This window comes from Gekko japonicus, unplaced genomic scaffold (assembly GCF_001447785.1).
Source record: "Gekko japonicus isolate JY-2015 unplaced genomic scaffold, Gekko_japonicus_V1.1 scaffold80, whole genome shotgun sequence".
In the NCBI taxonomy this organism is placed as follows: domain Eukaryota; kingdom Metazoa; phylum Chordata; class Lepidosauria; order Squamata; family Gekkonidae; genus Gekko; species Gekko japonicus.
The window spans coordinates 813035-836636 of record NW_015168047.1 but is presented as its reverse complement, the minus strand read 5'-3'; the positions used below and the strand labels follow the sequence as shown (position 1 = coordinate 836636).

At 43.9% G+C, this 23602-nt stretch overlaps 1 protein-coding gene across 1 annotated transcript in view; it reads left to right on the top strand.

Annotated features, from left to right (window-relative positions):
* The window catches only part of GPR158 (G protein-coupled receptor 158), a 193656-nt gene that overhangs the window by 159836 nt on the left and 10218 nt on the right, over positions 1–23602 (top strand). The window contains 1 exon segment of the mRNA XM_015414287.1: positions 3103–3341. Coding sequence (XP_015269773.1) covers positions 3103–3341 — 239 coding nt within the window.

Below are 23602 nucleotides of genomic sequence, written 5' to 3'. Positions count from 1 at the left end.
TGCCTAAGAAACAAAAAATTGTTGTGAGGCTTTTGACAAAATTACAGCGGAAACAATTGTCTAGGGAGTCAAAACGACCTGGGTTTGTGAACTCTGCCGTATTTAATAGTTTCAGTAATCAGAAAGAGCAGGTTCAGTTCAGCAAGGTTTTCCCACAAGAGGTGTGAGTTCAACTGAACCCATAAACTGCAATTTAGACCCGGGGTTATAAAGTAATTTTGAAAGCATAGCCTGAGCTGGCTGTGCTTCAGAAGAGGATTACTAGACAGCGTTACTCAGATCTGTTCTGTGGAAGCTTCCTGATAAATATTGGCCTTGGGATCTTTTGTACTCCTTGTTCTGGAAAACCTGGGTAAGGGAGGGAGGGAAAGGTGAACGACATGGTGAGATAATAATCTCTTGAGGTTTTTAGAGAAGCACATAATTAATTTTTCCAAAGCTGGCGTTCACTGAAAGGTTTATAATCATTGTCCAAGAACAATAGAAACAAGAACCATAAAGATACTTCTCCTGAAATGGCATACCTGTGTTTTCTTATGGATCAGCTGCATGTGTGAGTGATCATAGGCAGTTTCCGTAAGTGCATGGCAAGGTGGGAGGCTGCCCAGCACCTATGGAAGTTTGACAAGCCACGTTGAAACCTAAACTTGGCGCAATCCCTAACTGACTTTTCCCTCTGCTTCTGTGGTACTCAAGTTGCATTAATACCTGGAAAAACAAGACTATGGCAAAGTGTCTTTTCTGCCCAGGAGAAAGGCACTGTAGATTTCTGTGTAGGGTGGCAACTCGACACGGAAACAATGTCTAAAGACTGTGGTTCAAAACCCCTGCAAAGTGGTACCACCCAAGCCTTGGGGAAGAGACCATCCCAGAGTACTTTCACCAGAGTCTGTCATTGCCTTGTCTTAAGGTGTAAGATCATGGACTTGGCATGGAGGGCTGGGGAGAGTCTTGGCAGGCAATCATGTGACATGGAGACATTGATTGGACAGTGATGATGAAAGAATGGAGAGCCTAACAAAGGAGACCTATTTGTATGCAGTTCTCCTCCACAGTGTTCCCTGCACCTTGGTGTTTAGTCATGCCGGCCACATGACCACGGAAACGTCTTCGGACAGCGCTGGCTCTTCGGCTTTGAAACGGAGATGAGCACCGCAACCCTAGAGTTGGACTCGACTGGCTTTCGAGCAAGGGAACCTTTACCTTTTACCTCCTCCACATATGGCAGTGCACTTCAGTACTTTTAGAGAGGCACCACAGAGTACAAACAGGCTTCTGCCATGTCATTAGATCTAACTATGTGCTGATTAGTGATTATGGCATTTGGTGGAGGATATATGACTACAGTGGCAATCTGTGGTATCCAAGAAACAGACGCCATCATTAACCCCTCAAGGCACGCAGGCATGAGAAGTTCTCTCTGCCCTGCACTTTCACAACAGGAAGGGGAAGAGACATTTCTCATAGAAGGAGGTCATGCGGCAAAGGAGGACACTCCCACATGTCATATAGGTTACTTACATGCAGCACATGCCTTTGAACATCAAATTCTCTGAGAGAAACTACACACTGGGAATAATGGACCTGAAATTTTTTGGAAGTTTTTTGGGGGGGCCGGGGCTGAATCAAAATTCTCAAACTATATGGGGGGACTTTTTTTTTTTAAGTGTGCATCCCTAATCTAGTGCTGTCTGTAAATTAGCAGGGGGGGGGAAACCTGCTGGCAAGCTCTTCAATTTAGAGACAGATCAGTAAAGACTGGTGTTTTATATACTTTCCTTGATCTGCTCTGCTTCTTGTGACTTCCATGGAAATTTATTTTAAGAGTATGACTGTTTTAGTTGAAAATATTCATATATTCATGAGTGTATTGTTTAGACGTTAGTCTGTAGAAAAACTTGGAAGAGTTCGGCAAAATCTGGTGGACTTCATTTCAGCTGTGAAGCTATGTAGCAAACCCATTTTGTGGTATACTTTGGGAGCTAAGGTTGCCAACACCATGGAGGAAAAGTTCCTGTCCCTTTAATAGAGGTTTAATGAGTGGAAATGACCAGGTGAAAGTTTTTCATGGCATGGAGGTAAATCACAACACCTGGTAAATGACTTCCCATTAAAGGGACAGGACATTATTTCCTCCAGGCTGTTGGTGTACCTATGTTCAGAGCCCTTCTCTTTCCAAAAGTAGTAGCAGCAGTAGTAGTAGTAGTAGTTGACATATGTTTTTGCTTTAAAAATTAAAAAAAAAAACCAGCTCTGGAAACTACATCCAGCTCTTGAAGTTTCACAATCCCCCCTCCCTGCTGTAAGCACTAAAGAAAATAGAGCTAGGTCCCTGCCACACGGCAGGGAAAAGGACGGCTGATCTGCAGCTAATGTGAGCCGCACCAAAGTTGGAACGCCGCGGCGGGATCCCACGGATCCCCTGAGCTGCGGTGCGTCGCTCCCCAGCACGATCAGATGCCGGGGAGGAAGAGTCGGTTGGGAGGGGGAGGCTGCCCAACTGCGCATGCTCGAGCATGCGCAGTACGGCAGGGGGCCGGGATGCACCGGCACAAAGACGCGCCGGCCGATCCCATGGCCCGGTTTGCGGCGCTCTAATGGATCCAACCACCTAGGTAGGTGGTTCTTTTTTAGTGCGTGTTTTCGGCGGTAGGGACGGATCAGGGATGGGCAGGCAACAATTCCCAGATGTTGCTGTGGGATCGCGCCCGTTTGCTCCGCTCCCGTTACGTCCCCCTCCCGGCCCAAAACGCCTTGTATGAACAAGGCCCTAATAACTCAATGGGAGAAGAAGCCAGAGTTTCATGTTTAAGGTTCCAAGTTAAAAATCCCTGGAATTTCCAGATAAAAGGCTTTGTAGTTGTGGCTCAGTGGTAAAGCACTATTAATTATATGACAACAAGATCTAATAGATTTCTACCTTTCTACTCCTGTACCTTCTTTTTTAAGGCTTGGATGAGCAGCTCATCAAGACACCTTGCAACTGATGCTGAGATACCTTGACCCAGTGTGGGGCAGTATAAACCTGCCTTAGACTCTAGACTTTGAAGAGCAACTTTAAGGCCTTGTTTAGTTGTAACCTTGTGCTTTTTTATTGTACAGGGTTTTAAAAGTATTCCTGTCTCGAACTGTTCAGCGAATTCCATATATGACCGGAGGACGTGTCATGAGGATGCTGGCTGTCATACTCCTGTTAGTGGCTTGGTTCCTAACAGGCTGGACCGCTGCAGTTTGCCAAAACATGGAGAGGAATATTACGGTAGTTGGTCAAGGCCGGACATCAGACCACCTGATCTTCAACATGTGTTTGATAGACCGTTGGGATTATATGACGGCTATTGGTAAGTTGCCATTTTTGTGGTCACTTTTTTGACTAAAAAAAAAATCTGCTAAAGAATTGTCATGTCTCATATGCAGTGTTCCCTCTAAGCTGAGTTAGTGTGAGCTAGCTCACAGGTTTTTAGCCTCTGGCTCACACATTTTTGTCCTAGCTCAAGAAGGATGGCTCCAGTGCAAACTAATTTATGCAGTAACCAAATTGCTTGCTCACAACCTTAATGCCAGTAGCTCACAAAGTAGAATTTTTGCTCACAGCTTAGAGGGAACATTGCATCATATGTATAATTAACAACTTGCTCATGAGCGTGTCTATCTCAGAACTAAGTCCAACTGAGTTCTATGGAAGTGCCTTTGAAGGAACAACATATATGATTGTGGCCTTAAAATAATTCATAAGAAGCACAAATAATTACGGACAGCAGGCTGGATAAGTTTAGCTGATGAATGTTATAGGTAAATATATAACATTATGGCAAAGATTTTTAATTTTAGCAAATAATTAGAAAGCATTACAGTTCTTTACACTGTATGGTCCTTTTTTCCCTTTAGTACATGGTGCAGCTGTCTTGTGGCACATGTAGTAGGCAATGGGCCTATCACAGGAGGGCCAGGAAGGCCATTTGGCTTGGGCCTCGAGTTCACAGAGGGCTTCAAATGCAGATTTTTGATGCTATCTCCAAGTGAGGTTATACAATCTACTTGGGCCACCTGCTTAACACCTATGCCCGTATTATAGAACTAAACGCTAAAGAGCTAGACACCAGTTGCTATTTTTCCTTATGGTGGCCGATAGGACATCTTGCCATCTTATATATGTTGTAGTTTAAATGATCTGATGATTTTAATTTGTTTAAATTGTTTTTATTGTTTTACTGTTTATGACGCCAAACGGTTTGTTAGCCGCTCTGAGCCTAATAAATAATAGATACATACAGTCACAAAGATAAACTGACAGGACTGAAAGAAGTCATTCATCAAACAACTTTAAATTTGTGTCCCGTTTGTGGGCCACATTGACTGTAGTGCACACTATGAATTAATATTCTCCTCCACTGGTGGTGACAGGGTTGGGAACCATGCTGGGCCCCCATGGTGGCAGAGGCTAGGACACGAGCTAGGCCAGGCCCAGTGTGCCCGCCTCCCTGCTACTGCCACCAGGGCCTCAAAAAATGGAAGTGGCTCAGGCATCTCTCAACCTCCGAGAGGCCCTGAGTGGACATTGTGGAATGCTTGGAAAGAAGCTAGAGGGTTCGTGGTTCTGTCAGAGGAATTGTGAAGAGCCTCCGGGCTTATGTACACTCCTGGACTGCTGTCTGCTGCTTGGGTTCACAAAAACTAGAGGTAAAATAATCTCAGAACACAAGAACATAAGAACACAAGAGATGCCAATGTTAGATCAGGCCAAAGGCCCATCCAGTCCAACATTCTGTGTCACACAGTGGCCAGAAATATCAGGTGCCATCAGGAGGTCCACCAGTGGGGCCAGGACATTAGAAGCCCTCCCACTGTTGACCCCCCAAGCACCAAGAAAACAGAGCATCACTTGCCCCAGAGCCCCTATCTATACCTTGTGGCTAATAGCCACTGATGGACCTCTGCTCCATATGCTTATCTAATTCCCTTTTGAAGCCGTCCATGCTTGTAGCCGCCACCACTTCCTGTGGCAGTGAATTCCATGTGTTAATCACTCTTTGGGTGAAGAAGTACTTCCTTTTATCTGTTCTAACCCGGCCGCTCAGCAATTTCATTGAGTGCCCACAAGTTCTTATATTGTGAGAAAGACTAGTGTGTTCATGGCTGAAACAAGATTTGAATTCAGGACTTCCTGATTTGTAGTCTGTCCAAACCAGCTCTGGAAATGGAAGGAAGAAGTACAGAAAAGCAGAAAATGCTGGTGCTGATAGGCAAAAAGGCCCTGTATCTAGATTCTGAGGAGGCTTCACTTTGTTCTAATTCTCCTCTCATTGCAGCTTTGTACCTTTAGTTAGGAGCTGCGGTGGCTCAAGTGGTTAAGACGCTGAATTGCAGGCTGTGGAAGGTTGGTAGTTCAGCAGTTCGAGACCCCAGTTGCCGCATGATGGAGTGGGCTCCCGTCTCTAGTTCCAGCTCCTGCCAACCTAGCAGTTCGAAAGCAAGAAATTGCAAGTAGATAAATAGGTACCACTTCGGTGGGAAGGTAACAGTGTTCCGTGCGCCTTGGTGTTTAGTCATCCCGGCCACATGACCACGGAAACGTCTTCGGACAGTGCTGGCTCTTCGGCTTTGAAACGGAGATGAGCACCGCAACCCTAGAGTCGGATTCGACTGGCTTTCGAGCAAGGGAACCTTTACCTTTACCTTACCTTTAGTTATCTACTTTATTTGTTTATTCTTAACTATTATAACATTTAAAGGGACCATACCATAAAATATTTTTTTTCAAAAAACTGTGCTGCATTAGCTTCCAGAAGTCAACTTAAGCAGTGAAATGGAGCGAGCAGCCAAATTTCCAGGTCTGTGGTTCAGTTAATAGCTACAAAAGACCTTGACGAAAGAATTAAAAAAAATAAAAATAAAGGTCAACGATTGTGAATGCCACTGAGCTCTGTAGTAGATTTAATTAGTACTGTAGTCTGTCATTTAGGTCATCTAGCTAGGGAAAAAGTGACCCGAGTCTAACTTGCAGTTGTAGCTTTTTTCCAGTATATTTTGCAAACATTACACATGTCCTGTAATTGCTGTGTAAATTTATGGTATGCTCCAGTAGTTCAGTAGGAAGAGCTGAAAGCATCAAGCAATTAATTGGTGCAATTATCCAATTACTGGTCTTGGGAATCAGCTGAAAATACATTTCTGATTAATGAGAGATATCCAGCTGAGCTCTGCCACTTCTGCAATTGGGACACGTCTGGTTTTTATTGCAATTGGCTTTATCTTTCCTGGTGTTGGATACATCCACTGAGAAATGAAAATACAGACCACCCAGGATTGGTGCTGCATAGTAGGGAGTGAAACAGTGGCTTGAGGAAGGGTTAAAAGGAAAGAGACCTTTAATGGCTAGCTAAAGATGTTTTTCATGTTGGTGGGGAGGAGGTAGTGGTCTGGAGTTTATGCATGTATGAAGACTTAATTTTAAAAGCTACGTCAAATCCCTGTCTCAGTATTGTCTCTAGGAATGGGTGAGCAGAGACGTTTACCAGAAGGCCTTACTAGAACTGGTATAGTTTGTTGCCACCATTGCCTTTATTTGAAGAAGAAAAAACCCATACTTCCCAGCAAATTGCTCTCATCAATAAAAAGTACTATAAACACCTCAGTTTAAAAACATGAATAATCCAACAGCACAAAATGATCTGAAGTTCTCAATAAAACCCAGTTTAAGAAAACCAAGAGAGAGCAAAAGACAAAGATGAGAACATAGTCAATTCACTCTCTATATATATGCACCAATAACCAATGGAATAACGAAAAGCCTGGGTTATTATTAGAACACTTTGGGGTGTCCAGTTATAAAAGAATTATGATTGCACTTTCCTCAGGAGAACAAGTGGAGCTGAAACACAATTGCAGCAAGAGGTGGTGCTTAAATAGACCCAGTTATGCACATTTAATTACAATGTAATATTCAGCATTGTCTACCAAGCCAAACATCTTCTCTGGCTGCACTTTGGAACTGACTGGACAGGAAGAACTTTAGCCAGGCCTGTGCTAATCTAATATGATTTGTTTTGCTACTGAATTTTAGACCCTTTCCCCAAAATTCTGAGTCATTCTATTGGGATGCTGCCAAGGGCCTCAAGATACTATTGTTACCACCGATGGCCTGCCTTGTTGTTTGGGGAAGTTAGCTATGCGGCACGATAAGCAAGAGGGGTATAGGAATCGCACACCACTTGTATCCTGAGGTCCGGCACAGTAGGAAGACTCCAGATTTGATGAGTAAATTAAATAGTTTTTATTAAAGTATTTCCCTAACTACAAACACACTAAACGTTCAAAAAAGTAAGCAATACAGAACTAAGAAAGCAGAGGTGATTGATAGTGAATAGAGGGGTCAGTTATTGGATAATATTACCTGTCCAGACATGCAGAAGTCCTTGAAGAGAATAGCACCAATGGCCAGCATTATGTGCTATGAGGGGGGCAGAGAAAGAGAGAGAGTGGGGGGGGGGTGCGTAGATGGATATAGACTTTGGAAAGCAATGCTGACTAATGGGAGGTCTTGAGGGGCCTGCCACAGGTGAGGACAAAAGATTACCTGGGCCAATCCTGTGTCCCAGCGGGTGTAACCAGTGATATTCCAGAGGGGCAGGAGCAGGCTTAACAATGGCCTTGATTAAATCAGCCAGGTGCTGGGTGGCTAGTTGAATGGGTTTTCTGACCATTAATGGTCCAGTCAGGGTAGTTTGAAAAGGTTCCCAAGTATAGACAAAAGGTGGGAAATGAGTCCCTGATTAGCATCAGGAAGGATCGCTAAACATTTCAATGTATGATTGGTTTATCTTGGCATCCTGAGGGGATGGAGCAGGAAAGAGGCTTGGAGATAAAGAACACAAAAGGGCTAGGTGAAGTTCTGGAGATAGAAAGTGCTATGTGCCAGGTGGCAACTGAATAGCCTTTAGAAATGCAGATACCTACCTGGTGGAACCCATTATTTTGTATGCATAGCTCTCCTGGGGTGGGGGGAAAGACTGGAGGTTTCCCCCCTCTGAGGGCTGCCTTGTATGCCACTTGAAAATGGAGACCCTTTTGCAAGGCTTTTGCTAGCTCTATGGTTCAGAACTAAGAGTGCCTTCCTTGGTCTGGGTTTGTGGGTCTCTGGCTCAGGTTAGAAAGTGGGGTACCCCTGTTGTTGGGGCTACCCTAGGGTAAAGGCAGCACCTCTGGGCTACAATGTCAACATTTATTTAAACATCAAAGAAAATCACTCCTGTGCTACAGAGCACAGGCTACCACCAAGGATAAAATATATGCATTTGATGTGTATTTGTAAGGTAGTGAACAAATAATGGCAAAAATTGTGAACCTCCATATAGACAACATAAATCCCATTGACTTCAAAGAATGGAAGAATTGCATTCAGAGTTTCAGACTAGGATCTGAGAGATCCAGGTTCAAATGTGTACTCTGCTATGGAAGTTAGCTGGGTGGCTTCAGGCCAGTTACATATTCTCAGCCTAACCTGTTTCACAGGGATGTTGTGATAAAATGGAGGGGAGAAAATTATGTAATCTGCTTTGGGTCCCCATTGTGGAGAAAAGTGCAGTAGAAATTAAGTAAATAAATTAGCTGAAGATACGTGGACAGAGAAAATGTTGGTTGGTGGATAGGTGTAAAGGAAAAAAGAAAGCAGGGAAAAGTGAGTTGCCAAGAGAAAGAAAAGAGGAAATGGTTTGCACATGGGAAAATGAGGTGCCCCCCCCAAAGTCCTTGAGGGTTCCCCACCACACAACTAGACCTGGCCTGGCAGCCTACAGTAGAGTTTTGCCAGGAAGAGGCTGCCAAGGGGAGAGAAGGAAGGAAAGTTGAAGATGGGAGGGGGGCAAATAAAGGCAGTTTGGTTGGTGAATGGGAAGGAGAAAAGGAAGCAGGAAAAGGAGAAAGGCTTTCAGGGAAGGGAAGAGGAAATAGTGGGGAAGGAGAAAATGAGACACTCCCTCAGAAGTCCTTGCAGTAGGGTTGCCAAGTGTTACCTTCCTCCACAGCAGGGGACTCCCGGGCCGATCACAGAGAGCGTGCACGCCGCATCCACGTCACCAGGAAGTGACGTGATGACGCCGGGCATGCTGGGGGCGGGGCCACGACCATCCGAGGGAAAACCATAGAGTTTTCTCTTGGATGACCGTGGCCCTGCCCCCAGCGTGCCCGGCGTCGTCACGTCACTTCCTGGTGATGTGCACTTCGGGGCAGAGTTCCCCCCGGGGCCTGATCCGGCAGTGGCGGGGAATGGGCATCTGGGGCGGAGGTTTCCCCGCCCCCCGGGGGGACTTGGCAAGCCTACCTTACAGGTCCATGGCTTAACAGTATATCAAATTTTCAGCATGGTAAAATCTGTGGATACTTAAATCCACTGACTGGAGCCATGGACCCATGGACAGAGAAGACAGAAAACAGCCCCAGGTTTGCCGAAAGATCCAAAATCTGGGAGAAAAAATACATTGGGGAGTAAAAACACCTAATAGAAGCAACCCCCCCCCCCAGCAAGTCCTTGAAGCTTCCCCACTGTCCAAGTAGGCCTGGCCTAGCTGCTGGCACTTCACAACTGGGCCACAGTTTTCCCAGGTACAGGCTGCTAGCGGGAGGGAAGGGGGGGGACTAAAGATGAGGGAAAGGAAAAGGAAGGTTGGCTGGTGGGTAAGGAGAGAAGGAAGCCAGAAAAGGGGAGAGGCTATGGAGTCTTTCAGGGACGGGAAAGAGACAAAAAGTAGGGGAGGGTCTCCCTCTTGTAACACTTTTAAATTTTATCGCTTTCCCTGGAAAAGCACTCCCAATGTCAGAAATGCCCAGATGCCTTTTGGGTTATAGAAAGAAAATAGTTAAGTGGAAACGGGTTACACTTTGGGGACATTGTCTCTTGCACATTAGTAAACAATTTCCTAAAGGAGTCACTCCTTTATGCATTATGCCAACAGAAAATGCAATGGAGATGAAATTTATCCCAGAGTATTTGAAAGGGCTTGGACATCACATCTAAAAGGAAACAAACATGACTTTGCCTTCAGTGATAAGAATTCCAGAGGGATAGCTTGTTGCAGCAAAAATAAACCAGAGCTTTTTGGTACCTTAAATGCTAACACAATTTTATGTCAGCCCATCTTCTCAGAAGATGTGGGCTAGAATTTATGAAAGCTAGAATAACATTTTGTTAGTCTTTAAGGTGCCACAAGACTCCTGATTATTTTGGGTGTGTTCCTAATCACACTTTACTGGAAGCAAGCTCCACATCAGTGAGATCTATTCAAGTAAAAATGTTTAAAATAGGCATATTACTAGCAGAGAATTTCTTTTCTATGTCTGTGTTCTAAAATATCAATTGGACAAGATTTTAGCCATCTAGGGTACTGACCTTATCTTCTGCATCTTACATAGCTATTAAGTAGACATTTGCTCAGTTCTGTGGAGATGTCAGTATCTCTTTAGTACTTCATGTTGGCAGAACTACAAATCATGAAAAGGGATGCACAGTATATTATTTGTAATATTTGTACTAGAGGTCCTAATTAAGTTATTGAGAGCTTTAATTACTAGCCTGACATCTATTTTGTAAAAATAAAAATAAAATAAAAGCCGCCCTGAGCTGCTTCGGTGGGAGGGCAGGATAAAAATCTAATAAATAAATAAATAAATAAATAAATATGTAGCTTTTAATCTCAATATCTCCGCAGACCCACAGATTGCTCTGAAACAGTCTGAAAGCACTCTACCTGTGATACTGTAAAAGACAATACAAACACCTTCTGGTCTCTTTTTCTTTGGTTTCAGAGAACAGGTTTGTGTATTGTCTGACCTCTTTCCACTAAAACCCTGGGCTTTTCTCATGAAGGAATTTCTTCAGATCATAGCAGGCCTATAGCCAGGATTTCTTAAATCGGGGCATTTAAATAAGTCGGAGGGGCACTGAAATTAAAATTAAAAAGGGTGTTTCTTAAAGTCCTGGAAGCCAAATGCTGTGGAGCTTGCCTCTACTGGCGCTCCGGTTGGTAGGCAGAAGAGGAAGAGGTACCTCAGCCTCGCTAGCTTCTGAGCACTGCCAAAAGTTCCCGCTGGCCCCACCTCACCTGCTGGCCCACCCACCTGGTTGCCTTGCACCATCACCTCATCTGGGAGCCCCATGCCACCACTGCCACCAGCTTGGTGCCCCCAGCCCCTGTCCCTGACGTGCCCAGTCTTCAGCCTCGCAGCTTCATTCCATCCTCCTCAATCTCCTGGTTCCCTCTTGTCTGGCCTTCCAAGCCCCCCTGGAGTCTACCTTGTAGGAGGAGGCAGTGCTCATCAGCCCAGCCCCTCAGGAGCACCATCACCACTGCTGCACACAGGAGCCAAGTTTGTCCCACCCACTTGGTTGCCTTTCAAGCTCCCCTGGAGTCTACCTCACAGGGGGTGGCAGCACACATCAGCCCAGCCCCTTGGGAATGTCATCGCTGCCACTGTACACAGGAGTCAAGTTCTGCCTGAGTGGATGGAATGGGGGGGGGGCTTTCTCTCTATAGGCAGCTCTTTGGGAAGGGGAGGCTAGCCCAAAGGACAATCCCTGGGCTGGCCCCACCTCACCTGCCTGCCTGCCTGCCTGTCTACTTGCCTGATGCCACTTCCTCAACTGGGAGCTCCAGATGGCCCAGAGAGTCGGGGGACCTGGCCTATATAGGAAGTCATGGGGCCTTGGTAGGAAGTTGGGGAACTGGGCCCCAGGGGGTCCCACCATAGCTATGGGCCTGTCATAGCTGCTCCTTTGGGGCATGATATTCACTAGGGCTTCAAAGTCTTTTGGATGCTACATTGCCTCTCTCTTAGCATCTCATTTTGCATCCTGCTTTTATCTTCTGGTAGGAGTCCATTATAGGGTTATTTTATAAACTGACTTCATTCAAGTAGCACACCACTCCTGGGAGAAGTGATCATGTCACCAAAAGGCTTGGTCTTTTCTTTGATATGCTCGTTTGTTTCGTGTGGGAAGATGTTGCAGGAATATTCAAGCATAGGATCCTCACCTTAGCATTATTAAGTATGGAACTGGTCATGCCATATGTTTTCCCCTGAGAATATGGATATGCGTGACATTTAGAGAACTATATCACCCAGAGGTCATTTCGGGGGGGATTGCGGGGGAACGCAGTTCCCCCCGGTGAGGTGCGGGGGGCGGGGCACATGACGAAGCCCTGCCCCCTGCTTCCAGCCGCCCCGCTTCCGGCCCTCATTCAGCCAGGAGGAGGCAGGAGAAGAGGGAGGGTAAGTTGCTTCCTCCCCGCCTCTCCCCACCCCTGCCTGCCTGGAGCCAGGGAGGGCCTTGGCGGGGCTTCCTCGCACTCCCGCCGGCCTTGCAGGTCCACCGCCGGGCCCCTGATGCCAGGGGGTGTGGCATATGCTAATGAGTTATGCTAATGAGTTCCCATAGCTCTTTTTCTATGAAACGACCCCTGATATCACCCTAAGTGAAGTTGGACCCTTTTAAGCCCATTGACGTCCATAGACATAGAAGGATAACACTGTAACTTATTGCTGCTTTGATTCCTTCATTTTACTTAGTGAAATTCTGGACTATGGATGTTATTGAGTTTTATAACTGCTGTCGTTTGATTCCTAAGTAGCAGTTTCTTTTATCGTTTCTTGATCCTTGGAATAAAATTGCAGTAATCTTTTTCTCAACTAAATAGTAAAAGTTCATATAATGAAACTGAAATCAACACCTGTTTTTCCTTGGAATGGCACATCATGTGTAAATCCCATAAAATAATATTAAAACACTGTAAAAGAAATGAATGGAACATGAAAACTAGCATAGGAAATAGACAGAACTAAAATATTTATAACTCATTTCCATTTGCCAGTGGTGATCAGGCAGCCGATTAATCGATGGGCAGTTTGACAGTTCAGAACCTGTTTATGTGTATTTTCAGGAACTGGCTACTTGATGAAGGGTCAGCTGGGAGTCAGTGTCTGATCCTCTGCTGAGGAAATTTCACTGTGTGCTCAGCAAAATGCAGCATATTAATGGGGAATTGCATTCTTCTGATCTCCCATCCTGAAAGGAAGATCTCACTTTTATAGCTTCACTGCATATCTGTTTTGCTGAGGGGGCAAGGTGTGTAAGAACCCAACTCCCAGCTGAGCCCCTACAACTGTGAGTGAGCTTCTGACGCAGCTGCAGACCTGTTCAGCAGCTGTTCTAGCTGCTCTATGCAATCCAAACATATATCTCTGATCAACTCACAATCTGATCGTGAGTGTCCGGCAAGGTAAATCTGACTGCTGAATGGGTTTGTTGAGAAATTCACGGCAACCCTAGGAAAATATGTTGTGAAATGTAGCCATGTGAGTCCCTTGCTATTGTACAGTGTTTCTTAGCAATTCTGGCAAAATTTCCTACTTGATTCCTTTTGTGCTTTCACATACGTGCTGCTTTGTAAGGTCATCCTTTTGTAAGAAACAAATGGAAGCCCTCATTTCCTTCCTTGCAGTTTTTATTATCAAAGGTTGCACAGATGATTCATTGCATTAGAAGCAGAGTTTATCACGCTTATGAATGCTTCCTTCTCCTTATGGTGACATTTGTGTGATATGTTTCTGATGGCAGTTAATACAAATGACCTTTTGCTTTGCTGAATTCATTCAAATAAACAACCTTGTGCTGATCTGAGCATGTTACTGTGCGAGGTGGGTGTGTGGATGAATAAATTGAAAGAGATGCTAGCTGCATTATGGCCTATTTAGTGCATAGTTTACTTTAGAGATGTTCAAATTCTGTGTTGTTGAAGCCTTCTCTATTGCCTAACCAGGGATCTGGGAATTAGATGTGTGTTTGTAACATAACCTGAATATTTTGTAATATTGCAGTTGTGTTCTGTGGTTACAATGACAGCAGCACAGAGTAAGAACACACACTGCAAAAAAAAAGGAGAGAGAACTATTTCCTCCCAAATATATTCTCAGTTTATGGGGTGAGCAGGGCTACAGGTGATGGGTTCTCCCTAAAGGGGTGACTGCAAAGGGAGTCATCTCTTTGAGGTCTTTTAAGGGTTAGACGCTAGATAAAGTTCCCTTCCCCCCGTTGTTTTATTGTATTACTAATCTGTTCTATCGTGTTTAAAGATTTTGTAAGCTACCATGAAGGCAGGGAGCAGTGGCACAGGGAGCAAAAGCACCTGCCTTAACATCTAGCGAGCAGCCTGTAGGCTGTTCGAGACCCACCGCGGCCGGAGTGAGCACCCGGCCCTAGTCCCAGCTCCCGCCCACCCAGCGGTTCGAAAGCCTTAACAACTTGCGAGTAGATGAATGGGTACCTGCCTTAGAAGGCAGGGAGCACCCTCCTCCATTGGGAGGTAAGGTGGAACCCTAGCAGCGGCGATTCAGCGAGCGACAGCAGCGGAGCGGTATGTAATGGCGGCGGCAGGCGAGGTGGCGAGCGGAAGTAAAGAAAGACGTAACATCGAGCGGTGGACCGGCAGCGGAGGCGGAGCCAGGAAGCACAAAGACCCAGCAGCGCAGGCGTGGCGGAGCCTGAGGGACGGAGCCGGAGCCACGCTGCAGTCGGCGCGACGATCCCACCCCAATGATGTATGTGCCCATAGTTAGGGATAATAAACTATGTAAGCCACTCAGAGACCCCATGGGAGGGGTTCGAGCGGGATATAAGCTGAATTTATTATTATTATTATTATTATTATTATTATTATTATTATTATTATTATTATTATTATTATTATTATATCTATGGTGCAAAGATGGGGTAAAACAGGACTTCAAATCAATGAAATTGGTGCTGTTTAGCAGTAAAGGCTTCCTGGTTATGGAGGACATGTGCTCAGGGCTGAGCATTATATTTATAGCTTTCATTCAGAAACTTTAAAAAAGAGATTTAATTAGAGCTACAAACTTCAATATGGAACCTTGAGTTGTCCTGGAGTTACAACTGATCTCCAGGCTACAAAGATCAGGTCCCCTGGAGGAAATGACACCTCTGGAGGTCAGACTCTGTGATACTCTAGGGGAAAAATAGAAGTCCTTGAGTAATATCACATCCCTACAGAGCACCCTCCCCAAACTCCATCCTGTCCCCTGGTATCACCCCAATATCTCCTGGAATTTAATAAGCCTGAGTAGACAACCCTAGGCCAGGAGTGCCATTTTATCAAATTAATAGGGCTGTGTAATAATGGAATAGTTCAGGAAGGCACTCTTAGAGAACAGGACCATGGACTACACTTTCATGCATAATATGTATTATCTGTTTGTTGTAGGTGTTATTCTGTTCTTACTGCATTGTTTTCTTCGATGAAATACTTTTGTACATTGTTGAATATATCATGTCTAATTATGCTTTGTTTCAGATTTCTGTAGTCCTAGTTATTATTACATTTCTTATTAGATATTTCCTTGTATTGATTGCATTGAGTCATGCTGTATAATCCACCTGAAGTCTCACTAAGAAAGACAGAGTATAAATAAAACAAATAGATAAAAATAAATAGATGTAACACTGAAATGTGATATTATGAATGAAAGAATGGACAGACTTTAATGCAGCACAATTAAAATATGGTAAGACTGGCAGCCAGATGAAGTCATTTTTGTAGCCAGATCTGGTTCTTCATCCACCGGTTGGCCATCCTTGAATTTTTTAATTTGTTTTTCCTGTTTGTAAGAACACTGGTCTTTGCTGATATCGTCATTCTTTTTAAAAAATGCATTCTTTTACTCCTGTTAGAAGCTTATTGTACATAATGTGTGTTGTTATTAGATGATTCCTTCTCTTGTAAGAGCATAAAGCTTTTATAGCCTCTAGTCAGTTTCCTCAGATACCAGATATGGAATTGACAGATGGCATATTATAATTTATTCAGGTGGGTAGCCATGTTGGTCTGAAGCAACAAAACAAAGTTTTAGTCCAGTGGCACCTTCAAGACCAACAAAGTTTAATTCTGGGTATAAGCTTTTGTGTGAATGAAAGCTAATACCCAGCTAATATGATTTATTCATGGATAAATTGGATGAAACCAGCTTTTCTGCCAATGAAAAAGAAAAGAGGGATCCCTTTAAACCCTTCCAGAATGCTATGTTTGTGATCTTGTATGGACAGTTCTCCCTAAAATGTTGCTCCTGGGGGATGCAGGACTTTGAGGGATGACATAATGGGGGTTTGCAGTGGTAGGGAAGAAACAGTGGAAATTTCCCATTTAGACTGGATCCAACCCATTAAGTAGATTTTTTTTATTATTATTATTTTGATAACTTTGGTGGAGATATATTGGGGAAATAATGGAGTTTGTGGTTTTTTTAAAAAAGTGGTGGCATAGAAAGCTGGATGATTTTGCAGGCAATAGGCAGAATCAAAGAACTGTAAAAGTAGTTCTATGAGCCAAAGGGGGCTTTCAAGTTGTTTTTGCTGAAGATAGATTCTGCATCACACCACCTCAATGCCGCTTGGAAAACTGCTTTTGAAACAGACAGGTGTTTCATAAACTGTTGGTGCTATGGCATATGGATCAGCCATTCAACAAAAAAGAAAGGTTGAAAATTCGACTGGGTTAGCGCACAGTCTTTGGGAGCTGATCAATATTTATGTGGAGAGGACTGCTAAGTAAATGGGATATATTACTGCAGCAGTAAAAGAATACAAAAGATGTTAAAAACATAACTGCTGTTTTTCATTTTCATCATGATAACAATTATCTTAAACTGCCCACGTTCTCATGTTCTAATTAGAATTGCAGTCCAACACCCACATAAAAAGTGTAGCGAATTTTGGTAACATCTGCAGATTTTCTATGCAAATTGAAGCTTTAGTCTGGAGTTAATTATATGAACCTGATTCCCCCCTGGGCATAATTCTACATGATATATTTAAGCTGTGTAATTAGTGTTTTGGATAATAAATTGTTTTTCAAGCAGAATATGTTTGTTATTACTAATTAAATAGTTTTAATGTTAGACTTAGCTAGAAGATATATACTTTTAATTTTGCATTTAGCTTTGCAAGATTCTAGATGCATGCTAATTATTTTTTACTTCAAATACATCTCCATCTTCAAAATATAGACTTTGGATATTTCTTTCTATTTCATTGTACAGGTATACAGCATCATTTCATAGCATCAGGGACTACTTACAAATTTTTATGATGATTATAAGAAGGATGAGCTTTGTCTCTTCAATTACAGCATCACAAATCTGTTGAAGTATATTTATTCTCTTTCTTTTTCTTGGCTAATCAGTAGATTTTTGAAAAACTTACAGCAAAATAATTAAATTGACTAAATTACACTATTTAACATTTTACTTAGGTTCAACTAGGGAGTGGCTTAGAGAACAGAGATTCCAATTTTGATAAAGACAGAACAAATATGAAGAAGAACAGGATCTTGGTTTGGTACTTCTAATAGAGGAATGGTAAAGGTTTTGAATAAATTTTACTAAACAAAACCTTTGAGAGATATGGAGGAAAGGAAGATCATTTGATTGCCACTTCCAGCATTCAGCAAATGTTGGGCAACTTCTCAAAACTCATAGATGTTTCTTGACTATCTACTGCAGGTCTCTTGACCTGGAATTCCCCCTGACTATAGGAATACTAGGATTTCCACTTCAATGGGAGACCTCCCGCCCCCCTGCCAGCTCTAACCATCACTGTTCAGCTGGGTGATGGCAGGAAAATTGGAGGGTTTTTTGGGGGGAATCAAGGTCATGCCACTGCCATGTTGTCACTTTTGGCATGATGCAGAAGTGATATCCTCTTGTTGACTGATGCTCTAGCCTTTGTCCCAAACATGGCACTTAAACCATAGGCAGAGTTTTTGGATAATGCAAGAACATCAGCCTGGTGCAGTGATGTCACTTCCTGGTTGCACCAGGCATGACACCCTGGTGTCAGCACAATGCTGAAAATGTAAGCCCCTGCCCCCAGGATCTCTCAGTGGTTACCATGCAACCCTGCATGACTGGGTTGATAGACAGAGAGAAAGAGTGGTTTTCTAGCAGCAACAAAAACACATGAAGACCTTTCCTTTTCTTATGCTAAAAGTCATACTTCTTAGACCCCCCCCAATGTAATTTGTGTATGAAAGAGGAGAAGAATGAGTGGTAAGCACTGTCAGAGGGGAAAAAATGATTCAGCTTCCCGTTTGGCAGTCTCCATTGCTAGATTGTCCTGTAGTCACTGTTCCTCTAGTGTGATGTAGACGTCACAAAGGAGGTAGGGGGCATCTGCTATGGGAGACATAAACAAAGGCAGAGAAGGAATGAAAGAAAGAGTGAGGGAGGGAGCCCTGGTCTAAAACACGAGGAAGTGGTAGATTACTGAGGTGATAGACCCGGACTATTCTTCAGGCTGCAGGTGGGTGATCCCAATTTTGAATACTCTCCTACATTACAGACTGATTGCAAATAGAAGTAGAAGAGCAAAAAACCCCTCCACTCAACCTTGCATAGAACCTTTCTTCTGTGCTACTTTTCTTTTTGCAGGATTTTTATGTGGAAGAGCATTCAAAACCAGAATATATCACTTACTGTGGTACCATCCATTGTACCACCTCCTTCCCATCTCATTTCTTCTGTGTGTAGAGAAGGCCAAGAGCAGTTATGTCACTCAGTGGCTCAGGAGCCATATGTTGCTCTCTGGCATGCCACACGTGGCTCTTCTGAGCACTGTTACCCACCCGATATGACACTTGCCATCTCAGGAAAATGGGCAAGGCCCTTGCCTGGAGGGGCTTGTGGTTGGCAGGTGCTCCCCACCTCAAAACAACTGCAACTGGAGGAACAGGTAAGCTGCAAGCATCCTTGAGGTACAAGCCTTATCCCAGGGATGGATATGGCTTTTTTGATTGATGGCACTGCAAATGCAGCTCTGCACAAGCTGCCGAGTGGGTACCACTGGCCTAGAAAGAGATCAGGGAAGTAAAGAAGCAAATTCAGATGCCATTGTCTCACCAGATTGCCCTTGGAATTCTTTAGCTAAAAGCACGACACAATTATTCTAGGATTCATAACAGAGAAAAATTCATTCAGTATCTTAGTGTAAGAAGGATTCTAATTTTGGATATCAGTGAATGATATCAACATTCCGATTCTAACCTTTTGGGGCAAAGTATTCCAGAGGTTAGAGCTTAGATACATCCAGTATCCCATCTCTGCTTCTATGTATCCGTTTTTTGACAGAAGGCATTGTATAGGAATAGCAGCTGAAATTTCGTTTATATAAGAAATCAAAAGAGGCAGTTCTTCCATTCGCCAACAAACTGATTAAATTCTTCCTATCCCCCAAGCACATTTAAAATCAGATTTCATTGCATATTTTAAGGTGAGGTATGTTAGGGTGTGAGAGATCCAATTTGATGAGGGTAGATGATGTGGTAAGACTTTTAAACAGCCAGGTATCTAATTTGTTGAAGAGAAGTCCTTAAGCAGCAGAAGAATATTTTTTCTCACTGAGGCAGGAACCTACTAATAGAATGGAAGAGTGGGAAGATCCATAGGACACAAATATATCCTCTTTGATAACTTTACCAAACTGATGTATATAAGACATGACAGCAAAAATTACCACTTGCATTCCCTTATAATATGGTTATATGTGCCGCAGTCCCCTAAACAGTGAGTCATTCCAGGGGCAACATTTACCTGGGTTGGCTCCCTTAGGAGGAAAGAGCACTGGAGATATATGGTGGCTTTGCAGTATTTGATGTATTTACAAATGTGCAGGGCTTTTTTGGTAGAAAAAGCCCAGCAGAAACTCATTAGCATAATAGGCCACACCCAACAGCAGAAACACATTTGCATAATAGGCCACACCCCGTGCCTTCCTTTGGCTTGCCCGGGCACCCCCACGGCTGCGGGGCGCACAGGCAAGCCAACCCTTGGACAGGCTGGGGAAGGCACGGGGAGGCATTTACATGCCTCCCCGATCCTTCCAGGGCCCTCCTGGCCCACCCGCCTTGGAGTTGCCGAGGGGGGTCGCTCTCCAGGCCTTCCCTCTGTAGCCAGTCACGCAGAGGTTTTGGCTGTAGTGGGCATGGCCAGCTCTGAAGCCAGCCGGAACTCCGTTCCTGTGCGTTCCTTCCCAAAAATAGCCCTGCAAATGTGCAAGTAGAACACAGGCAGGGGCAAAGAGGCACTTGTACAAGGCAGCAGATCCATTACCCCATACCAGATCCTCCAAAGAGAGAGCCTGCAGAGGGAGATCCCAAGGTTCTTCAGCCAATGCAGCATAGCGTCTGGCTCCTCCTCTTTCTGTCCCTTGCAAAAACTAAACTGTGCTTTCTTTTCAAATGCTCGTCAGCTTTCTCCCTTCAGTTAGGTGCAGGGGGTCATCTCCTTCAAGCCCTGTGGCCACAGCACTGCATTGCATAATCATGTTAACAAGCATTGTCGTTCTAGGACCGGATTCCAAAGGTTCGAAATCACTTGATAATCATCTTACTCACAGTGGCCAAACTAGCAATAGCTTCAACACAGAAAGAAGGGACGGTCCCCACAAAAAAAATATGGCTAGATAAAATTTGGGGTTGTTTTGTTATGGAATGCATATCAGACAGATGATTACAATTGGAACTTGGTCCCCATTCTTAGATTATATGACATGAACGGGTCTCCTGCCTTACAACCCATACCTTATGTGTGATACCCTATACTAGGGTTTAATGCTCACTTCTTTTTTACCTATTGAATATATGTAGAACAGTAAGTTGCATTCAGCTTCTCCTAACATAAAACTTGATGATTTGCTTGTATGCTTAGGTGTGTTATGGTTACAGTCAGTTATTTTTATGAATGTTTATCAGATGTCAATGCGATCGTATTGTATTGAAATTGTTACAGTTAATAAAAATTATAGATTCAATCTGCATGCTGGGGTAATGTGCCAGTAGACTGGGCCTTGTGCTACATGTTTATCTGTTGTTTCTGTGCTTCAAAGGATGAGACTGTAAATACGTTTGGGACCACAGCTTAAAGAATTCTTTGGGAATTTCCAGTTTGACACTTTCAGGCTTAAAGAAGTGCTTACTGCTAACAAATACTACACATTTCGGTTGCCAGCTAGTTTAGCTAATGACTGTGATCTTGCCAGTTTCAGAGAAACTGTACTTTTAAAGGCAACAAATTTATAATGAAAGACAGCTAGAAAAGAAATCCTTTTAGAAAACCGGATGACCAAAGACACTAACCTCTGAGATCGATGCGGTGGAATTGGCTGTTGCCTACACAAGTCCCTATCAGAATAAACTTTGCATACTCGCTAGGAAGTGAGTTCAAATTGGGCTTCTGAGTAGATCTCCTGAGGGGCTAGTTGTTAATTTCTAGTGTGCAACACAGCACTCAGTGTTTGCTTACACTTGCGCACAAATACACATGTCATTTCTTCTTTAGTTTAGTTTAGATGGTAAATAAAATTGAGTCATACAAATGGAAGCATCTGTAGCTCTTTCACCAGAACAAATTCCAGTGGCAAAATGATGCTGATTCTTGCATTTTTTTTACTCCTCACCCCCAACACTTTTATTGAAGTGTGAATACATTCCTAATATAGCATAAAACATGTTGTAGGTCAGCATCTTGATACTACTGGAATGAGACAATAGTATCTTGTCTTTTTGTGACTAAAAGTAGCAGTGGCAGCAGATTCAGGCTTTTCATTTTCCTTTGTTGCATTAACACCTTGGCTAAAATTTTCACAGCAAGCATGCTGAAGCCATAAAAATGTGAACTTCATGAGACTCTGGGGTTTTGATACTTTGGTACCCACCTATATTAAAGGGGCCTGACCTAAAATGGACAATATTATTATTTTACAACACATTTGTGCAAGAAAGCATTGCGTTTGAGAGGCCTAACTTTAGATATTGAATTATAGCTATCCTGGCTTGGGAAATTCCCGGGGAGTGCAGAGTCTGGGGAGGGGAGGATGCTCAGCAGAGATTTGATGCCAGAGAGTCCACCACTCAAGGGTGCCATTCTGTAATCTGGAGATCAGTTGTAATTCCAGGAGAACTCCAGCCCTCACAGTGGAGGTTGGCAACCCTCAATGGACGTTTTTCCTTCCTTACCCTTGAAAATGGTGGTATTTGCCCTGACCTGGACAGCCCAGGCAAGCCTGATCTCATTAGATCTTGGAAGCTACGCAGGGCCGACCCTGGCAAGTACTTGGATGGGAGAACTCCTAAGGAATACCATAGCTGGGATGCAGAGGCAGGCATTAGTAAGCCACCTCTTTGAAACCTCCAAGCCCCACTAGAGGTTGCCAGAAGTCAACCATGACTTCCAGGCATACACACACACACACACACACACACACACACACAATACTCACCCAAAATAAATAAATAAAGGGGGGGGGAGAGAATAAAATGTTGTTATTTGAACTCCAAATGATGAATTCTGTCTTTACATCTTGATGTATACGGGAAGCATCATATAACACTATTTTGCATTTGTTGTGCCTAGAAAAAAGAGAGACTTCCATTCCAGTGTTTTGGCAGAGAGCAAAAGGAATCTATTATATGCTTCTAAAACACCAGAAGTCAGAATGAATACCGTAATTCATGCAGGCATGGGCAAAGGTTCAGGGTCTCAAAATCAACTGGCCCTCCCTGGTCCCAAAGACACCAGGCTGGCCATAACCACCAGGGCCAGGGCCTTTTCAGTGGCAGCTCCATGCTGGTAGCTCCCAGAGGACATCAGGGCCCTGTGGGACCTTGTACAGCTCTGCAGGGCCTGCAAGACGGAGCTCTTCCACCAGGCTTTTAATCAAGGAGCTGCATCTAACAACTGAACAGTAGCAAGGACATGTTCCCCTGAAATTACCATTGGCAGCCTTGGCCTGCCGGCATAAACGGATTAAGACAACAGCTGAACATCAATCACTGAGTATATTCCATTATGATTACACCACCATGATCTGTTATTATGTTTCAGCCATCGCTATGCAATTATTACTGTCACTAGCACTTTATGATTGTTATGATTGTTTTTCCCAAGGGAACACCAGTTGCCCTGATGAGAGAAGAAACTGGTTTGCCTTCCCTAAGGGCGCGGGTGCATCTTGCGATTCTAAAATCTTGGAAGAAAATCAGAGCTGCTAGCACTGATTCGTTTAGCCAACTGGCCTTTAATTCAATGCTATCCAAAGTCTTAGAGCGTTCTTGTTTTCTCAATAACCTACTATTAAGATATTCCATTCCTGATGACCTCCTTAGCTCTTCAACATGTAACTCAGATCTCAGAGAATTTTTTTTTATTTAACCTTCGATTTATATACCGCCCTAACCCCCCCAGTGGGGGTCTCTGGGCGGTTTACAACTTTGTAGTGCTAATCACTTTTATGGATCCCTAACTATGGGCACATTCTCAGGGGTTGGGTCAGCCTACCTAGCACCCCGGTGGTGGCGGCTCTTCCTTCTGGTCTCCGGCTTCGGCTTCCTTGGCTCCTTTGGTCGGCAGGATGCTCCTCTCTCTGGCGCAGTTCTTCTCCAGTGAGGCAGCCGTCTCGGTGTGTGAGTTCGTCTCTCCCGGCCTTGGCTCCGTCCGATAGGCTCCGCCGCGCCGGGAGATGACGTCATCCGCACCTTCTGCTGCT